This window comes from Salmo salar, chromosome 03, assembly GCF_965601325.2.
Source record: "Salmo salar chromosome 03, fSalSal1, whole genome shotgun sequence".
Classification (NCBI taxonomy): Eukaryota; Metazoa; Chordata; class Actinopteri; order Salmoniformes; family Salmonidae; genus Salmo; species Salmo salar.
Window position 1 is genome coordinate 35,048,816 of NC_138293.1, and position 18,278 is coordinate 35,067,093.

At 40.3% G+C, this 18,278-nt stretch overlaps 1 protein-coding gene across 1 annotated transcript in view; it reads right to left on the reverse strand.

Moving 5' to 3' along the window:
* pth1r (parathyroid hormone 1 receptor) overlaps positions 1 to 9,256 on the reverse strand; it is a 92,258-nt gene extending 83,002 nt beyond the window's left edge. The window contains exon 1 of the mRNA XM_014191246.3: positions 8,098 to 9,256. Within this exon, the coding sequence (XP_014046721.1) occupies positions 8,098 to 8,169 (72 nt within the window). The 5' untranslated portion in view covers positions 8,170 to 9,256. The remainder of the gene's footprint in view (positions 1 to 8,097) is intronic.
* Between the last annotated feature and the right edge of the window lie 9,022 nt (positions 9,257 to 18,278).

Below are 18,278 nucleotides of genomic sequence, written 5' to 3' on the forward strand. Positions count from 1 at the left end.
GAACGGCCAGACGCAAGCCAGTCCTCAGTAAAAGGCACATGACAGCCCACTTGGAGTTTGCCAAAAGGCACCTAAAGGACTCTCAGACTGAGAAACAAGATCCTTTGATCTGATGAAACCAAGATTGAACTCTTTGGCCTGAATGCCAAGCATCACATCTGGAGCAAACCTGGCCCCATCACTACGGTGAAGCCTGGTGGTGGCAGCATCATGCTGTGGGGATGTTTTTCAGCTGCAGGGACTTGGAGACTAGTCAAGATCTAGGGAAAGATGAACGGATCCAAAGTACAGAGAGATCGTTGATGAAAACCTGCTCCAGAGCACTCAAGACCTCAGACTGGGGCGAAGGTTCACCTTCCAACAGGACAACGACCCTAAGCACACAGACAAGACAACACAGGAGTGGCTTCGGGACAAGTCTCTGAATGTCCTTGAGTGGCCCAGCCAGAGCCCAGGCTTTAACCCGATTCAACATCTCTGGAGAGACCTGAAAATAGCTGTGCAGTGACGCTCCCCATCCAACCTGACAGAGCTTGAGAGGATCTGCAGAGAAGAATGGGAGAAACTCCCGAAATACAGGTTTGCCAAACTTGTAGCGTCATAACCAAGACTCAAGACTGTAATCGCTGCTAAAGGTGCTTCAACAAAGTACTGAGTAAAGGTTCTGAATACTTATGTAAATGTGATATTTCAGATATTTTTGTTTTTTTAACGTGCAAAATTTCTTAAAAACAGTTTTGGATTTGTCATTATGGGGTACTGTGAGTCGATTGATGGAGGGGGGAAAACAGTTTAGAATATGGTTCTAATGTAACAAAATGTGGAAAAAAGTGAAGGGGTCTGAATACTTTCCGAATGCACAATAGCTATAGTATCTTCAACCTAGCCTACACTCTTGAAAATGCTTGGTTGTTTGGATGACCCAACTGGTCACTTATTTGGATTGTTTTCTTTAAAAACAGCCAGGTTGTGTTGTTGATGCTGGGTTATCAAAATATGACTCAGCAGGTCAGATCAGAAGACTAGAGACATGGCTCATTAGGGGCGTGGCTTTCAGATATTTATTTTTGGCCACACGCTAGAGTAAATGTAGTTCCGGACAATCTGTTCTGTTGTATTGTCATTACATGTTAATATTGAACACTAACAGTTTTTCAGTAATGAGGCTTACAGAGGTGTATGAGTTCCTCAAGAGCCTATACAAATCCCAATGTTGGAATAGTTACCATTTTATTACCATATATAATCAGCAATGTTAAAGGGATACTTGTGGATTTTGGCTATGACGCCATTAATCAACTTCCCCAAAGTCAGATGAACTTATGGATACTATTCTCTGCATCCAGTATGAAGGACGTTAGAGCTAACTAGTGTTAGCGCAATGACTGGAAGTCTATGGTATCTACTAGCACACAATAAATTACTAGAGGTCTATGGTACAGTTGAAGTCGGAAGTTTACATACACTTAGGTTGGAGTTCCTTGATTTCTTGTTAACAAACTATAGTTTTGGCAAGTTGGTAAGGACATCTACTTTGTGCATGACACAAGTACTTTTTCCAACAATTGTTTACAGACAGATTATTTCACTTATAATTCACTGTATCACAATTCCAGTGGGTCAGAAGTTTACATACACAAAGTTGACTGTGCCCTTAAACAGCTTGGAAAATTCCAGAAAAATATGTCATGGCTTTAGAAGCTTCTGTTAGGCTAATTGACATCCTTTGAGTCAATTGGAGGTGTACCTGTGGATGTATTTCAAGGTCTACCTTCAAACTCAGTGCCTCTTTGCTTGACATCATGGGAAAATCAAAAGATATCAGCCAAGACCTCAGAAAAAAAATTGTAGACCACCACAAGTCTGGTTCATCCTTGGGAGCAATTTCCAAATGCCTGAAGGTACCACGTTCATCTGTACAAACAATAGTATGCAAGTATAAAAACCATGGGACCACGCAGTCGTCATACCGCTCAGGAAGGAGACGCGTTCTGTCTCCTAGAGATGAACGTACTTTGGTATGAAAAGTGCAAATCAATCCCAGAACAACAGCAAAGGACCTTGTGAAGATGCTGGAGGAAACGGGTACAAAAGTATCTATATCCACAGTAAAACGAGTCCTATATCGACATAACCTGAAAGGCCGCTCAGCAAGGAAGAAGCCACTGCTCCAAAACCGTCATAAAAAAGCCAGACTACGGTTTGCAACTGCACATGAGGACAAAGATCGTACTTTTTGGAGAAATGTCCTCTGGTCTGATGAAACAAAAATAGAACTGTTTGGCCATAATGACCATCGTTATGTTTGGAGGGAAAAGGGGAAGGCTTGCAAGCCAAAGAACACCATCCCAACCGTGAAGCAAGATGGTGGCAGCATCATGTTGTGGGGGTGTTTTGCTGCAGGAGGGACTGCTGCACACTAGTTAGCAATTTCGTCAAACTGCACTCAGACATAAAAATGGTATTGATGAGTTCATTTTACTCTGGGGAAGTAAATAAATGGCTTCATTGCTAAAATCCTGAAGTAGCCATTTAATATTATATTAGAATAATGTACAGTAATATGCATACATATTCAAGGACATTTTTATTTCGTAGTGTAAAAAAGTAATATGATGAACAGGAATGACATTTACTCTCACGGACGGCCAAAATAACTATCTGAAAGCCACGCCTCCAATCTTATGATAGGCTGCCACAGCTATAATATATTATTAAAAAGGTAAAAAATTGAACCCCTCCCATAAAAAACGGGTTCCTGTTTGAAACTTTACACAGGCAGCCCAGTATCAGCATATAAAATTCAATCTGCGACACTTTGCTAAAATATATGCATAATGTCACAGCGATTCCTCTAAGAACCTTTTCTGAGGGGTTCCTGAATGAACCTTTTTGACCTGAAAAGGTTACCCCACAGTGACAATCTTTTGAACCCCAAAAGGTTATTGAATGCTCCTTTATTTCTTTATGCACTTGAAAAGTTGACTTATTCACATAATACAGAATGAAAAAGCTATGAGACAATAATATCTGTCTAATGCACATCTGATGATACTGCTTTCTCTTCCTGCATCAGATGAAATGACAACAACCAATCCAGGTAGCTAATCTGTATATAATACAGGGAAACATATTTTGCCAATCATACGTCTGCTGCACAGTGGATCCCATTTCAGCACTCAAGTGGATCCCATTTTAGCACTGTATTATGAAGCCAAGAGCAATTATATAAAGAATGATGGGGAAAAAACATTGACGTACTTTAAATGAAATTATGGGCAGAAAGACAAATTCGCCTCCATCTTTCATCAAATCAGGATGGCTTATTTATCACAAAACCATTTGATGTTGCCAATTATTTTAATGATTACTTAATTGGCAAAGTGGGAAAACTTAAGCAGGAAATGCCAACAATGAACAGTGAGCCACAGTATCCATGCATAAAAAAACTAAATAATGAAAGCATTTTATTTTTGAATTTTGTCAGGTGGGAAAATGATTTATCGATCAATATTGGCAAACCGCCTGGCATTGACAACTTAGATGGAAGGCTACTGAGGACAGTCGCAGACTCTATAGCAACTCTTATCTGTCATATCTTTCATCTAAATCTAGAGGAAGGTGTTTGTTCTAAGGCCTTTAGGGAAGCCAAAGTCATTCCACTACAGAGAAGGGCATTCAACATGTACTGCAGTGACACAAATGACTGATGATTGGTTTAAAGAAATTGACAAAAAGAACATTGAGGGAACTGCACTGCAGCCTTTGATATATTGAACATAACCCGTTGTTAAGAAAACGTATGTTTCATGGTATTTCAACCTCTGCCATATCGTGGATTCAGAGCTATACATCTAATAAAACTCAGAGGGTTTTCTTTAATGGAAGCTTCTCTAATGTCAAATGTAGGGTATGGTGTCCCGCAGGGCAGTTCTCTAGGCCCTTTACCCTCTACTCTATTTTTGTCACTGGCATTAAAGAAAGCCTGTGTGTCCACTTGTGCTGATGATTCAACCATATATGTGTCAGAAACCACAGCTGTCACATATACTCCCTCTCTGGCCTCTAGGTCACCAGACTTCTGATTATTATGCGCACCTGTCACCATCGTCACGTGCACCAGCGCTTATTGACACTCACCTGGACTCCATCACCTCCTTGATTACCTGCCCTTGTTTCTGTTTCATGTCGGTGCGCTGTTAGTGTTTCTCGTTTTGTTAATTTATTTATTACATTTATTCACTCCCTGAACTTGCTTCCCGACTCTCAGCATACATCGTTACAGAATAACGCCTCACCAAAGGGAAGCATTAGGGAGTGTTTTTTGTTTTTGTGTTGGAGGTGACGTCGGGTCTGGGTTCCGCTGCCGGAGCAACCGAAGGATGCCTCAGCCGGCTCTTCAGGCTTACATGCCTCAGCTGGTACATTGGGTGTCAAGACTCGGTTGGTGGGTCAAGCGTCTGTTGCTGAGTCTACCGAGGATGCCTCAGCTAGCTCGTCAGGCTTCCATGCCTTAGCTAGCTCGTCAGGTTTTTAAGACTCGGCAGGCTCCCATGCGACAGCTGGCTTGCTAGGCTCCGGCGCTTCAGGCTGCTCGTCAGGTTCCTGTGCCTCTACGGAGGCGACCGGTCCGCTCTTGATCCCCGGGAACGTCTCTCTGGTTGGCGTCCTGCGGCTGGAGCCGCACGTCGGAGAGGGGGGTGCTGTTTCGTCTGCTCCTACTTCGGCGCTCTAGGTCCCCGGCCTCCTGCGCCCCAGCCGGTTTCAACAGGTTCCCGCGCTTCAGCAGAGGTGGCCGACTTTCACCTTTTACCTGAGTAATTTTCTATTAAGGTATCTTTACTTTTACTCAAGTATGATTTGGGCACTTTTTCCACTACTAGATACATGTACTGTATGTAAACTACAGCAAGCATCATCAGTATACATTTGTTTTAAAGGATTTCAAATGACAAAGTACAGCTTAAAGCCAGTCTTAGCAAGTCCAAAATAAAATGTCACTTTTTTTCTTGTTTTAATATCTCAATGTCAAGATGAAAGATGAATTTCTCATTTGGGTCACTTCAAAGTGATAAGTTAAGGTTTCACGAATTATAAGTATAACAGCTTTGTTTACAAATTACAGGTCAGATTTCTCAAGGTAATTATGACACATAGGCCTATTGATAATTTATCTCGCACACGTTCTATCTGTTCCTCTGATCCATCCACGACTACAGCAACACATCAACAACACATATCTTGCTATCTCAATCTCATTACAAACAAGACTCATTATACATGAGAATTGAGTGATACAGAAGGGTAACTTAGCTGACAAATGCATGTCTTATTAGTAAATAATATTGGCTCCTGGCTGTCAGTGTGTCAGCCCGTCTGTGCAACAGTTGACTATGCGCAGGGGCACAGATTAGAAAATACTGGCTGGTCTCTTGTTACAAAGTTGCTTTGATGTTGCTAGCTTGATATTCTGAATGAAAACTGGAATTGTGGGCAATTTTCATTCAGCAAGGGATTGAGAATATTTTCCTAGTGCAACACTTGCTAGTTGGACCATATTTGAGATTCCTCAGCACGTCCAGTGCCCGCATGCTGCACACTATAGATAATAAGCACGAAAGCCAGCTCTGTCTACTGGTAATTGAAGAAACTAACTAGCTAATTTAGCTGGCTAGTAAACAGATAGATCCACACATACATTGCTTGCAAATGTGTATAGCCTACCGGTGGGTGATTAGCCCACAAACAAATAAACGTTACAGGTACATGCAAACTTTGCTGGAGTTGCTAGCTGGCTAATTGTTTTCCTCTTGGATGTTGCATTTACTGTTGCAACCTTTTGATGTCTAATTTATTTTATAATTCAACCCTATAGTTTGAGTGTCGGCTTTTCCAGGCAAGTGTTTGCACCGCAAGATATAGCTGATACAGTGCTACCTTTGCCCCGCAGTTGGCGACCAATATTGTTTAACCTAAGTAAATTGGAATTACATTTTACTGCTGTAACGTTCATAGCTGACTCCACTTATAAATTGTAATTTGTATAATACAGTATAGTGGTCTACATGCTTGTTATAGGCTACAAGCAAACGAGAACACCTGCAGTCTGATACTGACTGATCATGGGCGGCTGGCCCTGCGGCCGCATGAGAACTCTCAGATAGAGCACGTTATTACGTCTTGCCTGGGTGTGTTTACATTACGTCTTGCCTGGGTGTGTTTACATTACGTCTTGCCTGGGTGTGTTTACATTATGTCTTGCCTGGGTTTGTGACCCCGACAGTTTGATATTTCATAATGACAAATTACGCAAATGAGACCTAAGTCTGGCTTTAATGGAAGGATACACACTAACTGGATTAGTTAGGATTTAGACATTCCTAATACAGTTATAGATGTTGTTCTCAGTGGTTCATTACTCTGCCTTCATAAACTGGGGGGTGGGATCTGTCATCTTTGGTCATACACTATAAAAAAAAAAAAACTCTTAAAGGGAACTTTTTAGAACACAAACAAAACATCAAAACTGTAAGGGTAAACACAATTCACAGACACAGCCTTTAACGACTGAATGTTGAATCAGCTATAAATACGCAGTTAGCTATGTTATAATTGTTTTCCCTTGCCATCTAAACCAATGAGGCCAGCAGTCCAGTGACTGCGGCACAGTGATGTACCACATCACTAGGGAAAGGCACTGACAGCCCCAGCCAACTGCCTGTTGAACGCTCAACACACTCAGCCAAAAAACACAGAACAACCAGGACCAGAACTGCTCATTGCAGTTGCCTGTAATGCTGTCGGCAAGGCCACTGTGTAGGCTATGGAGTAGAGCTACAGTTATACTGACATTATCTGACATTTGTAAATACCATCATCAACCTTGTGGCATTACAAAATAAGTCAGCATTACCTATCCACATAAAATACCTGCATGACATTACACAGACATAAAATGTTAACGAGCATTTGCCCCCTATGTGGTACATGTACACTAACATTCTAACTTAGAAAGTGCCACACTGAAGTGACATGGCAAGTAATTACAAGTGAATGCATGTTATAATGAATATAATAGATACCATGCCGGATGCAAAGTATGGTAACAAAAAGCTACATTTGTATTTAGACTCTCCCCACTGATGAAGTATTTAGGCACTGTATAGACATGTCAACATTACTAAGGATTAGCATAGCGATTTAACACAAGCACTCTTATCGCTCAGTCTGATGGGGCTCCATGTATGATTCATGCATTATTCAAATGACACACCATTATAGTCTACCGCAGTGAAAAAAATTCTTCATATAACGAAGTAAATGTCTACCTTGTAAGAGGTGCTTTAATAGCATGAATTCAAGGAAATAGCACTGCATAGAATGAATGGCCTGACCTATTATCTTCATGGCACAACCATAAGTGAATGCAATGCAATGAGTGGGTTTGTATCTATCCACAGCATCCTCTGTGGAGGGTGAGGAACCTACTGCACTGCCTCTGGGCAGAGGAATAGTTAAGAATATCATATTGCAGGTAAAATGTCTATTGAAACACTCTTGCTCTACCTGCACTATGGGAAGAGATGTTCAAGAAGGTGTCCATTTTATTTGTGCCATTATTGACTATTCATGTAAACGCATTCTCTAGACAGTTTATTCAGATGGTTGATCAGCTGTCAAAATGATTCCAGCTTTAATGGGCTGGATGTTCAATGAAATTCAGAATTATTTCAAAAGATAAAGCCCAGTTAGTAAAGTAGCTTCAATCTATTACGACTGAATAGACATAAAGCACGAGCAAAAAAGATTGCAGTTTTGAAACTGCAGTAGAAGTGCAGCAACTGCAGTCTACTGTGGTATTTTGGACGCAGTAATTGCAGAACAAATGCAGTGTACTGCAGTTGTACTGCACTCTAACTGCAGTTACACTGCAAAGTTACTGCTGTAAAGAAACTGTTATTTTGGACGCAGTATTTGCAGAATACTCTAGGTATATTATTCTGCACTCTGACTGGAATATTTTTTCGTAAGGGTGAGGTTAGCCGCCTACATACACAGATGACATGCAGAACGTGTTCTATAATGAAAATAACTTACCAGACAGACACGACTTAGGACCAAGCTGAAGAGAAGAAAGCGCAAACTGTGGAACACTAGAGTGGCTCCCATCCCGTTTCAGAAAGCAATTTTTAAAGAGGTTGATTCTTCAGTTAAAATGACTTCATCTACTTTTAACTGTCTCCAAAAGCGCTAGTCATGTTTCACTCCATCTGTCCTCTCATTATGGGCTTGATAGTGGCTTGTAAAATCATAACTATAATCTCTTCGCTTTCCCTCCCTCTTTTTAAATCCGCAACACGTTCAAACTGAGCCCACTCACTTTATTTCTCTGCATCTGTCTGTTTTTTTTCTTCTTCTGAAATTACATCCACATGTCAGAACTATTTATGTCGCTCTCGTTCTGCGGTGGGAAGTTCAAATGATTCTTTGTGGAGAAGAAACCAGCGCGGTATTTTTAGGTCTTTTTAGTCCTTCAGACTAACTTAAACACTTCAGTATGGAGCTGTGCGCCTTTATGCCATACCCCAAACGTTCCTTCTCACTAACTCCGTCCAAATGTTAATTGGTAAGTGGTCAAAATCATACGAAAAGACGTAGCTAACTTATTAAAAGATGTGTCCTAAGTTAATTTAATGTGCATATAGTGCACAAACGCATGGCTCATCATGTCATCTATCACAGTAAATAACTATAACCAAACTAATTCTATAATGATTTGACAAAAGACGCGTGTTTATAATGACAGATTTTAGCATACAAAGTGCATCTCAAGACAAACCATCACGTCAGTCATAAAATTATGAACTTTTCCCTAATAAGATTCTTGCTTTGGCGAAACATCTTATCGTTGGCTGTCCCCCCCAGACATTAATTTCGGAACAGAATAGTTGGCCCATTCACACTAATTATCAATCTATACATTGTATCGAACTATAAACAGTTTAACTTCAGTTATACCAGTCTATGTGGATGTATCAAATCCCAAAACGTAACGCGATTTACGCATGGTGATTTAGACAGTCCAAGGAAAACGCCAACTCGGCTATCAAGATCACACTTACGCTATTTGAGAGAAAACAAACGGATTCATTTCACCTATTTCAGAACCACCTACTTCTAAAAAAAAACGGCAGCTTCCTTTCAAAGAGTTATCCCTAATATTCAACGCGGCTCCAAATGTTGACGGCAGCGGCTAGAGATCAGTTGTGAGTAATGTGGATGAAAAGGGGGATGGAAAGAGGCAGGTATTAGACAGGCGCGTGAAAGGATCTCATTGGTCCGCGCTCTCTTGCTTTAGATTAAACCACGACTCTTACAACGACATATTTTGTCACCCCTTCAACACAATCTCCACATTCAACCGATTTCCGAGTGTTGCCAATTAATTTCCGCAAACATCTTTAACTGTATTTGCTATCGACACATAATCCATAGGAGGAGTAAAATGTTCCACAAACATTTTACACTTTTTCTTCTTTTTTTTAAAAAACTAGTAGCCTACTATACATATCCTCTACATCAGGGTTCCCCTAATCGCGGCCTGCGGGCCAAATTCGGCCAGCTGGTGATTCTATCTCACTCATCATTATTCATGATTTATTCAGGACTATCTGTGGTTGCATTCACATTATCATAGAAGTGTTTAGAAACATATTCTATTTTAATTTACAATAAAAGTGACTCAAATGACACAATACAAGATTTACAATTCATTTCTATTGGGCACAAAATAATCTGAAACACAAGCAAAACCAACAGCAAATGCATCGGTTTGTGTCAAGAACTGCAACGCTGCAAGGTTTTTCATGCTTAACAGTTTCCCGTGTGTATCAAGAATAGTCCACCACCCGAAGGACACCCAGCCAATTTGACACAACTGTGGAAAGCATTGGAGTCAACATGGGCCAGCATCCCTGTGGAATGCGTTCGACACCTTGTAAAGTCCATGCAGAAACGAATTGATGATTTTCTCAGGGCAAAAAGGGGGAGGAAGAATAAGCAAAATGTCTGACACTGTTGGTTCATCAAATGGTTTTGTTAGAGGAGCATCTGTAATCTATCTATTGCAGTTCTCTTTCATTGTTAGAATGTCAACACATTCAGATGACAAATTCAAAGAAATATTACATCGGTCGAGGTCAGTAGCTACGTCGGCCTACTGTACGATCACAGCCGTAAATCTTACTGCTTACTCATTAGAACAGATAGGCAAATAACTACAGTATCACTTTATAAGAAAACTTGCCAATTCATGTGGTAAAAAAAGTACTGAGTCAAAGCGTATTTTTATAGAAGCTTGCATGTAGCCTACCACACACAAAGTGACAAGGAAATGTGTGTAGTGAGTAAGTAATTGTCTTGGGACATGCTGTGAAGGACTGTTGATTTGGATTAAGATGCCATCCAGTCCATATCTATTATAAATGGGAGAGAATTCTTCTGTGCCACAGAAACTCTCAACCATATGTCACACTGAGAGAGATTGTAACACAGCACAGATTTTGCATCTACCTCTAATAGAACATCTCACCACCCCAATGTACATTACCAGTCAAAAGTTTGGACACACCTACTCATTCCAGGGTTTTTCTTTATTTTTACTATTTTCTGTAGAGTAATAGTGAAGACATCAAAACTATGAAATAACACATGTAATCATGTAGTAACCAAAAAGTGATCAACAAATCAAAATATATTTTATATTTAGAGATTTTTCAAAGTAGCCACCCTTTGCATTGATGACAGCTTTCCACACTCATTGAGCTGTAGTCAATGAACAGCATTCTCACAGTGTTCCTTTTGTCCAGGTGGGAAAGGGCAGTGCAGATTGCAATAGAGATTGAAATAGAGATTGTGTCATCTGTGGATCTGTTGTGGCGGTATGCGAATTGGAGTGGTCTAGGGTTTCTGGGATGATGGTGTTGATGTGAGCCATGACCAGCCTTTCAAAGCACTTCATGGCTACAGACGTGAGTCCTACGGGTCGGTAGTTATTTAGGCAGGTTACCTTGAAACATGTAGGTATTACAGACTTGGTCAGGGACAGGTTGAAAATGTCAGTGAAGACACTTGCCAGTTGGTTAGCGCATGCTCTGAGTACACATCCTGCCTGTTTAAAGGCCTGGTCCGGTATTAGCAGTAAATTGTTTGCTTCCGACTCATTAAATAAAACAAATCCATCCAATTCAAGGCGAGTAAACGCTGTTCTGATATCCAGAAGCTCTTTTTGGTCATAAGAGATGGTGGCAAAAACATTATGTACAAAATAAAAAATATTGTTGTTTCAGCTGTTTGAACCTGGTGTACAAAACTGAAAAGTAAAACATGCAAAAACAAAACTCATGAACGGGAAGCATAGATCTAGCGCACATAGAGCATATCTACAGCTTCTTAGACTTGCTAAAGCAATCAAGTAGAGTGATAGATCTATAACTTACATTACATGAATTTGGCCGGGTTCTACTATGCTATATGTGTCACGACTTCCGCAGAAGTTGGCTCCTCTCCTTGTTTGGGCGGCGTTCGGCCGTCGACGTCACCGGATTTCTAGCCATCGCCGCTCCATTTTTCATGAATCCATTTGTTTTGTCTTGTTCCCTGCTCACCTGGTTTTCATTCCCCAATCAATCTACATGTATTTATTCCTCTGTTCCCCATCATGTCTTTGTGAAAGATTGTTTGTGTTATTTGTTGACGCACCAGACTGGTTTGTTTTTTCCGTGGTATTTCACGAAGATGTTTATTGTTAAACATAATGCTTGTGACTGTTTTGCACGTTTTGCACTTTTGCCTCAATAAAATGTGCGCCTGTTAACAAATCTCTTCTCTCCTGCACCTGACTTCACTACCAGTACGCACACACCTGACAATATGGAATTGTTTTTATGCCCCTAGCTGCACAATGTGATACAAGGCACAGTTTATTAGCTTGACAGACTCATAGTCTTTTCACATTAATTTATCATCATTGAAAGAGTTCATTTATACACTTTATTTGATCAATTTATGACTTTTGTTGTCTTTTAGAGAAATATGTACTCATAATTGTCACGACTTCCGCCGAAGTCAGCTCCTCTCCTTGTTCGGGCGGCATTCGGCGATCGACGTCACCGGCTTTCTAGCGATCGCCACTCCATTTGTCATATTTCCATTTGTTTTGTCTTGTTCCATACACACCTGGTTTTAATTCCCTAATCACACTGCATGTATTTAGTCCTCCGTTCCCCTCCATGTCTTTGTGTGAAATTGTTGGATGTTATGTGGGTATTTACCACGCGCCTGATTTTTGTTCATGTTCCGCGTTTTGGGCACGTTTTATTGTATTCTGTGCTGTCGTTTTGGAACGGAATAAGTGTGCCTGTTACTACACGCTACTCTCCTGCACCTGACTTCGCCTCCCTTACACACCCGTAACAATAATAAAGTGATTTGAAATAATATGCTCTGAGAACTTTCCTTGATTCTTTCTACCAAGGTCTCTTTTACATATGAACCCTGTGTACACATCAATACATGTCAATATACTCTAAACATATCAATATACACATCAACATTCACATCAATACACAAAAGGCAAAATACAATCTTTCAAAATTCGTCATTGGACCTCCAATGTTGACTTTTAACCTTCTAAACATTTCCTTCTGATCCAACCCTGAGGCTTTCTTTCCACATACTAAAGCATCATGCTTACCACACGTCGGCTAATAGGACTGTCTTTTTTGTCAATGACATTGGTATTTTATTAGGATCCCCGTTAGTTGTTGCAAAAGCAGCAACTACTTATTCTGGGGTCCACACAAAACATTAAACATAATACAGAAATATATAATACAGAACATTAATAGACAAGAACAGCTCAAGGGCAGAACTACAACAACAAAAAAATTACGGTGGGCTTAAATCATTGACACCATGATAAAGATGAGCAAAAATGACTGTATAAAATAAATAATTCAAATAGTGAGCTATATTGTATGCTCAAAAACATCAGGAAATGATATTCAATTGCTCAGAGAAAGATATTTTGTTTAACAACTAATCTTTTTTTTCTAAAAAAGGTAGCAGTCCTGGGGCCCTTGTTAAGATCAACGGCATCATGAACTTTACCCAGTACCAACATATTTTATTTAAAAACCTGGTTGCCTCTGCCAGGATGCTGAAACTTGGCCGCAAATGTATCTTCCAGCAAGACAGTAACCTCAAGCACACAACAAAATCCACAAATAAATGGTTATGGAAACAAAAGCAACACTTTGCAATGGCCATCTCAGTCTCCGGACTTGAAACCAATGGAAAATCTGTGGTTTGAATTGAAGAGGGCAGTCCATAAATGCAGACGAAGGATATCAAAGATTTGGAAGGATTCTGTATGTGTCAAACTGTGGGTAACTGGTGCGTGGAATCAGGCGCAGGAGAGCAGAGATGAGTGTACAAGGTAATTTATTCCACAAACAGCACCAGTATAAAACAAATACTAAAAGGTGGGTGAAATACCGGTTACTTGTAAATTAAATGCGTAGTAACGAACCCGGCAAACAATACCAGCCAACAAGTAACGACCAGAACAATATATACAAACACGCACACAAACATGTGGGAAACAGAGGGTTAAATAATGAACATGTAATTGGGGAATAGAAACCAGGTGTGTAGAAAACAAAGACAAAACAAATGGAAAATGAAAAGTGGATCGGCTATGGCAAGAAAGCCGGTGAAGTCGACCGCTGAATGCCGCACAAACAAGGAGAGGGACCGACTTCGGCGGAAGTCGTGACAGTATGCAGGAATGGTCAAAGATCCCTCCTAATGTGTTCTCTAACAAAAAAAATGTAAAGGCTCAGTGTCATTATCCTCTCAAGGTGAGTAATTGAAAGGTATTGAAAACAGGGGTGTCAACAATTTGACCCATACCTTTTTGAGAAATACTTGATGACTTGTTAAACAAAATATCTTTCTCTGAGCAATTGTATTATTATAAAGGAATATAATGTCCCTATTTTTTGGGAGAATACAATATAGTTCAGTACTTTACTTATTTATTTTATAGTCATTTTTGCTCATCTTTATCAAGTGTCAATAATTCCGGACCCCAGTGTACATATGTTTCCAATATACATTATGTTGAAGTTACAGTAAAAGCTCATGGTCCGCCAGTTTCCTTCATCCCCTCTAATGCTTTGTTTTGGCATTATTTCTCTGCCACAGAAATATGAGGTAATAGATGGTAATAAACCTTTAATTACAACATAATACTTTGGCTTTGGCTTATCTCTCTAATTATGATTTCATTATTGTTCCAGAACAACAAACGAGGTGGGGGGACACTCTCTCTGAACACCACAGAACAATAGTTGAGTCACACCTCCAGGGAATGAGGACCTAGGTCAACTCAATCTCATATGAAGGCAATTCATATTGCCTTGGCAGCTCACCACTCTGATCTCCCAATGGGAAATGAAGAAACAGGAAATAAGATCCAAGCCGGACAGGAATCTCTGAATCTTCCCCCAAGCTGGAAAAAATACTATGTGTTTCAAACAACCTGATTATTTCATTAATTTATTATGGCAGCCTATTCTGTTGAGTTCTTTACCCATCAATAATTGATTTTTACCCAACAACCATTTTCCTCATAGGCTTATTGGAGGTCAGCTGTAGCCGATAGCCTGGCACTAACTTGATTATATCCAAATATGCAGCAATTTAAATATGGTTAGGGAAAACATTAATAGGGTACAACATGCAACCCTTAACTAAACTGATTTAATTGTAGTTTTCTCTGTGAACTTCATTTGGAGGCAGAATGCGTATTGCTTACTGAACCAGTAAACTGTATACTAGAGAGTGAATATTTATTTAGTGGTATCAGTAATGAGACATCAGTTAATTTACCATATCCTGCCCAGACATCCAGACAGATGCGTTAAACACCCACACCAGCTAAAATCTTTTTTCAGCTGGAAAACGATGCCTAGAGCTTACCCATCATGTTGCACAACAAAATAAGTAGTCATTTGAGTCTAAGTATGATATCTTTGGGCTTGAAGTGGAAAATCCAAAGTGAGAACTTAAAGTAAGAAAATACAGTGCCTTGCAAAAGTACTCAACCCCCTTGGCGTTTTTCCTATTTTCTTTCATTACAGCTCTCACGCCCTGACCTGAGAGAGCCGTTTTTCTCTGTTTAGTTAGGTCGGGGTGTTATATGGGGTGGGCATTCTATGTATTGTATTTCTTTGTTTTGGCCGAGTATGGTTCCTAATCAGAGGCAGCTGTCTATCGTTGTCTCTGACTGGGAATCATACTTAGGCAGCCTTTTCCCACCTGTGTTTGTGGGTAGTTGTTTTCCGTTTAGTTATCTGTTGCCTGACGGAACTGTTTGCTTTCGTTTTGTTTCTTTGTTTAAGTGTTTCGTTATAGAAATAAATATGAGCACCTACCACGCTGCGTTTTGGTCCCCTTCTCAGTACGACGAAAGCCATTACAACAGCCTGCAATTTAAATGGATTTTTATTTGGATTTCATGTAATGGACATACACAAAATAGTCCAAATTGGTGAAGTGAAATTAAATAAATTACTTGTTTCAAAAAAATTCAACAACAAAAAAAACGGAAAAGTGGTGGTGCATATGTATTCAACCCCTTTGCTATGAAGCCCCTAAATAAGATCTGGTGCAACCAAGTACCTTCAGAAGTTACATAATTAGTTAAATAAAGGCCACCTGTGTGCAATCTAAGTGTCACATTATCTGTCACATGATCTCAGTATGTATATACACCTGTTCTGAAAGGCCCCAGAGTCTGCAACACCACTAACAAGGGGCACCACTAAGCAAGCGGCACTATGAAGACCAAGGAACTCTCCAAACAGGTCAGGGACAAAGTTGTCGAGAAGTACAAATCAGAGGTGGGTTCTAAAAAATATCTGAAACTTTGAACATCCCAAGGAACACCATTAAATATGTTATTTAAAAATGGAAAGAATATGGCACCACAACAAACCTGCCCAGAGAGGGCCGCCCATCAAAACTCATGGACCATGCAAGGAGGCCATTAATCAGAGAGGCAACAAAGAGACCAAAGATAAGCCTGAAGGTGCTGCAAAGCTCCACAGTGGAGATTGGAGTATCTGTCCATAGGACCACTTTAAGATGTACACTCCACATAGCTGGGCTTTACGGGAAGAGCAGCCAGAAAAAAAGCCATTGCTTAAAGAAAAAAATAAGCAAACACATTTGGTGTTCGCCAAAAGGGATGTGGGAGACTCCGCAAATATATGGAAGAAGGTACTCTGGTCAGATGAGACTACAATTAAGCTTTTTGGCCATCAAGGAAAATGCTGTCTGGCACAAACCCAACACCTCGCATCACCCCGAGAACACCATCCCCACAGTGAAGCATGGTGGTGACAGCATCATGCTGTGGGGATGTTTTCATTGGCTGGGACTGGGAAACTGGTCAGAATTGAAGGAATGATGGATGGCACTAAATACAGGGAACTTCTTGAGGGAAACCTGTTTCAGTCTTCCAGAGATTTGAGACTGGTACAGAGGTTCACCTTCCAGCAGGACAATTACCTTAAGCAAACTGCTAAAGCAACACTCAAGTGATTTAAGGGGAAATGGCCTAGTCAAAGCCCAGACCTCAATCCAATTGGGAATCTGTGGTATGACTTAAAGATCTCTGTACACCAGTGGAACCCATCCAACTTGAAGGAGCTGGAGCAGTTTTGCCTTGAAGAATGGGCAAAAATCCCAGTGGCTAGATGTGCCAAGCTTACAGAGACATACCCCAAGAGACTTGCAGCTGTAATTGCTGCAAAAGGTGGCTCTACAAAGTATTGACTTTTTTTGGGGGGGGGGGGGGGGGGGGGAATGAATAGTTATGCACGCTCCAGTTTTCTTTTTCTTTTTTTCTTATTTCTTGTTTGTTTCACAAGAAAAAATATTTTGCATCTTCAAAGTGGTAGGCAAGTTGTGTAAATAAAATGATACAAACCCCCCCAAAAATCCAGTTTGATTCCAGGTTGTAAGGCAACAAAATAGGAAATATGCCAAGGGGGTGAATACTTTCGCAAGCCACTGTAGCTATTTTATTCTGATGAGTGGATGAAGTGGACCGATGAAATGTCAACACAGCTGGGACACCTCATTGTTTCTGGAGACACATTGTGCATGGCGGCGCTACAGCAAGAGTACAAGTAGCAGTTGCTCGCTAACTATACAAGTTTGGCTGGCTGGCTAGCTAGCAATAGCTAGCATAGCTAACTGTGCAGTGAAGTAAATCCACATGAATGAAGTTAATTTATAACTCATTGAGTAAATCACTGTTTTACCAATACTAACACTATCGCATCGGCTTAGCTTTGTCAGCAAACGCAAAGTTGCGTCATAATTATGTCTTGTCCTTACAACAACTTACCTGAACTCTAGTTTGCAAATTTTGATATTAATTTGCAGCATTGTGTATCACATTGGCCAGTCAGCACATTCCCTTTGACAGCTAGGTTTATTACTGTAGAGACTCCTTTCAGTTTTGGTTTTAATTACTGTAGCTAGCTAGCTTGCTTTCAAAGTTGAGAGATTGGATGTATGTAGTGAAATGTGTTCATCCCTCAATTTTTGCACTTCTGTGTTTAGCAGAGTAACATTCTGTCCTATCCAACAATCACCAAATGTGAGAACTAATATTGTAGTTGCCTATATTCCATTTTCTCTTAGGCTACCCATCCCCCCCTCTGCTCTGCATGGCTACAGAAGTAAAACCATGTCCAGACAGACACCTTCCCTCTCCACTGAGAATGTTTGAGTATTTCATTGTATGCCATTGTCAAGTTCATAGAATTTAGATTGTATTTAGATTTAGATTGTAAGATTGTCTGTCTGTCATGATCCATGACAGACAGACAATCTTACAATGTGACTATTCAATTACTCCCCTTTTGTGTCTGTGTTTCAGGAGTCAACAGACAAAAACAATTAATCCTCACCGAAGTTTTTCCAGAAAAATGCAGTGTACACATTTATTTGAGTAGCTTATTGTGAAAGTAGGCCTATTTCACTGTAAATAACATCATAACTCGCAAACGCCCAGGATTCTCTCTCTCCCAAAAATCAGGTCACCGTCCATAATTATCCAACCCTGCTAAAATCCCTACACCACCTACGTGAAGTAAAGTATAGTCAGGACTATGACAAGGCTGCACAATTATGGGTGG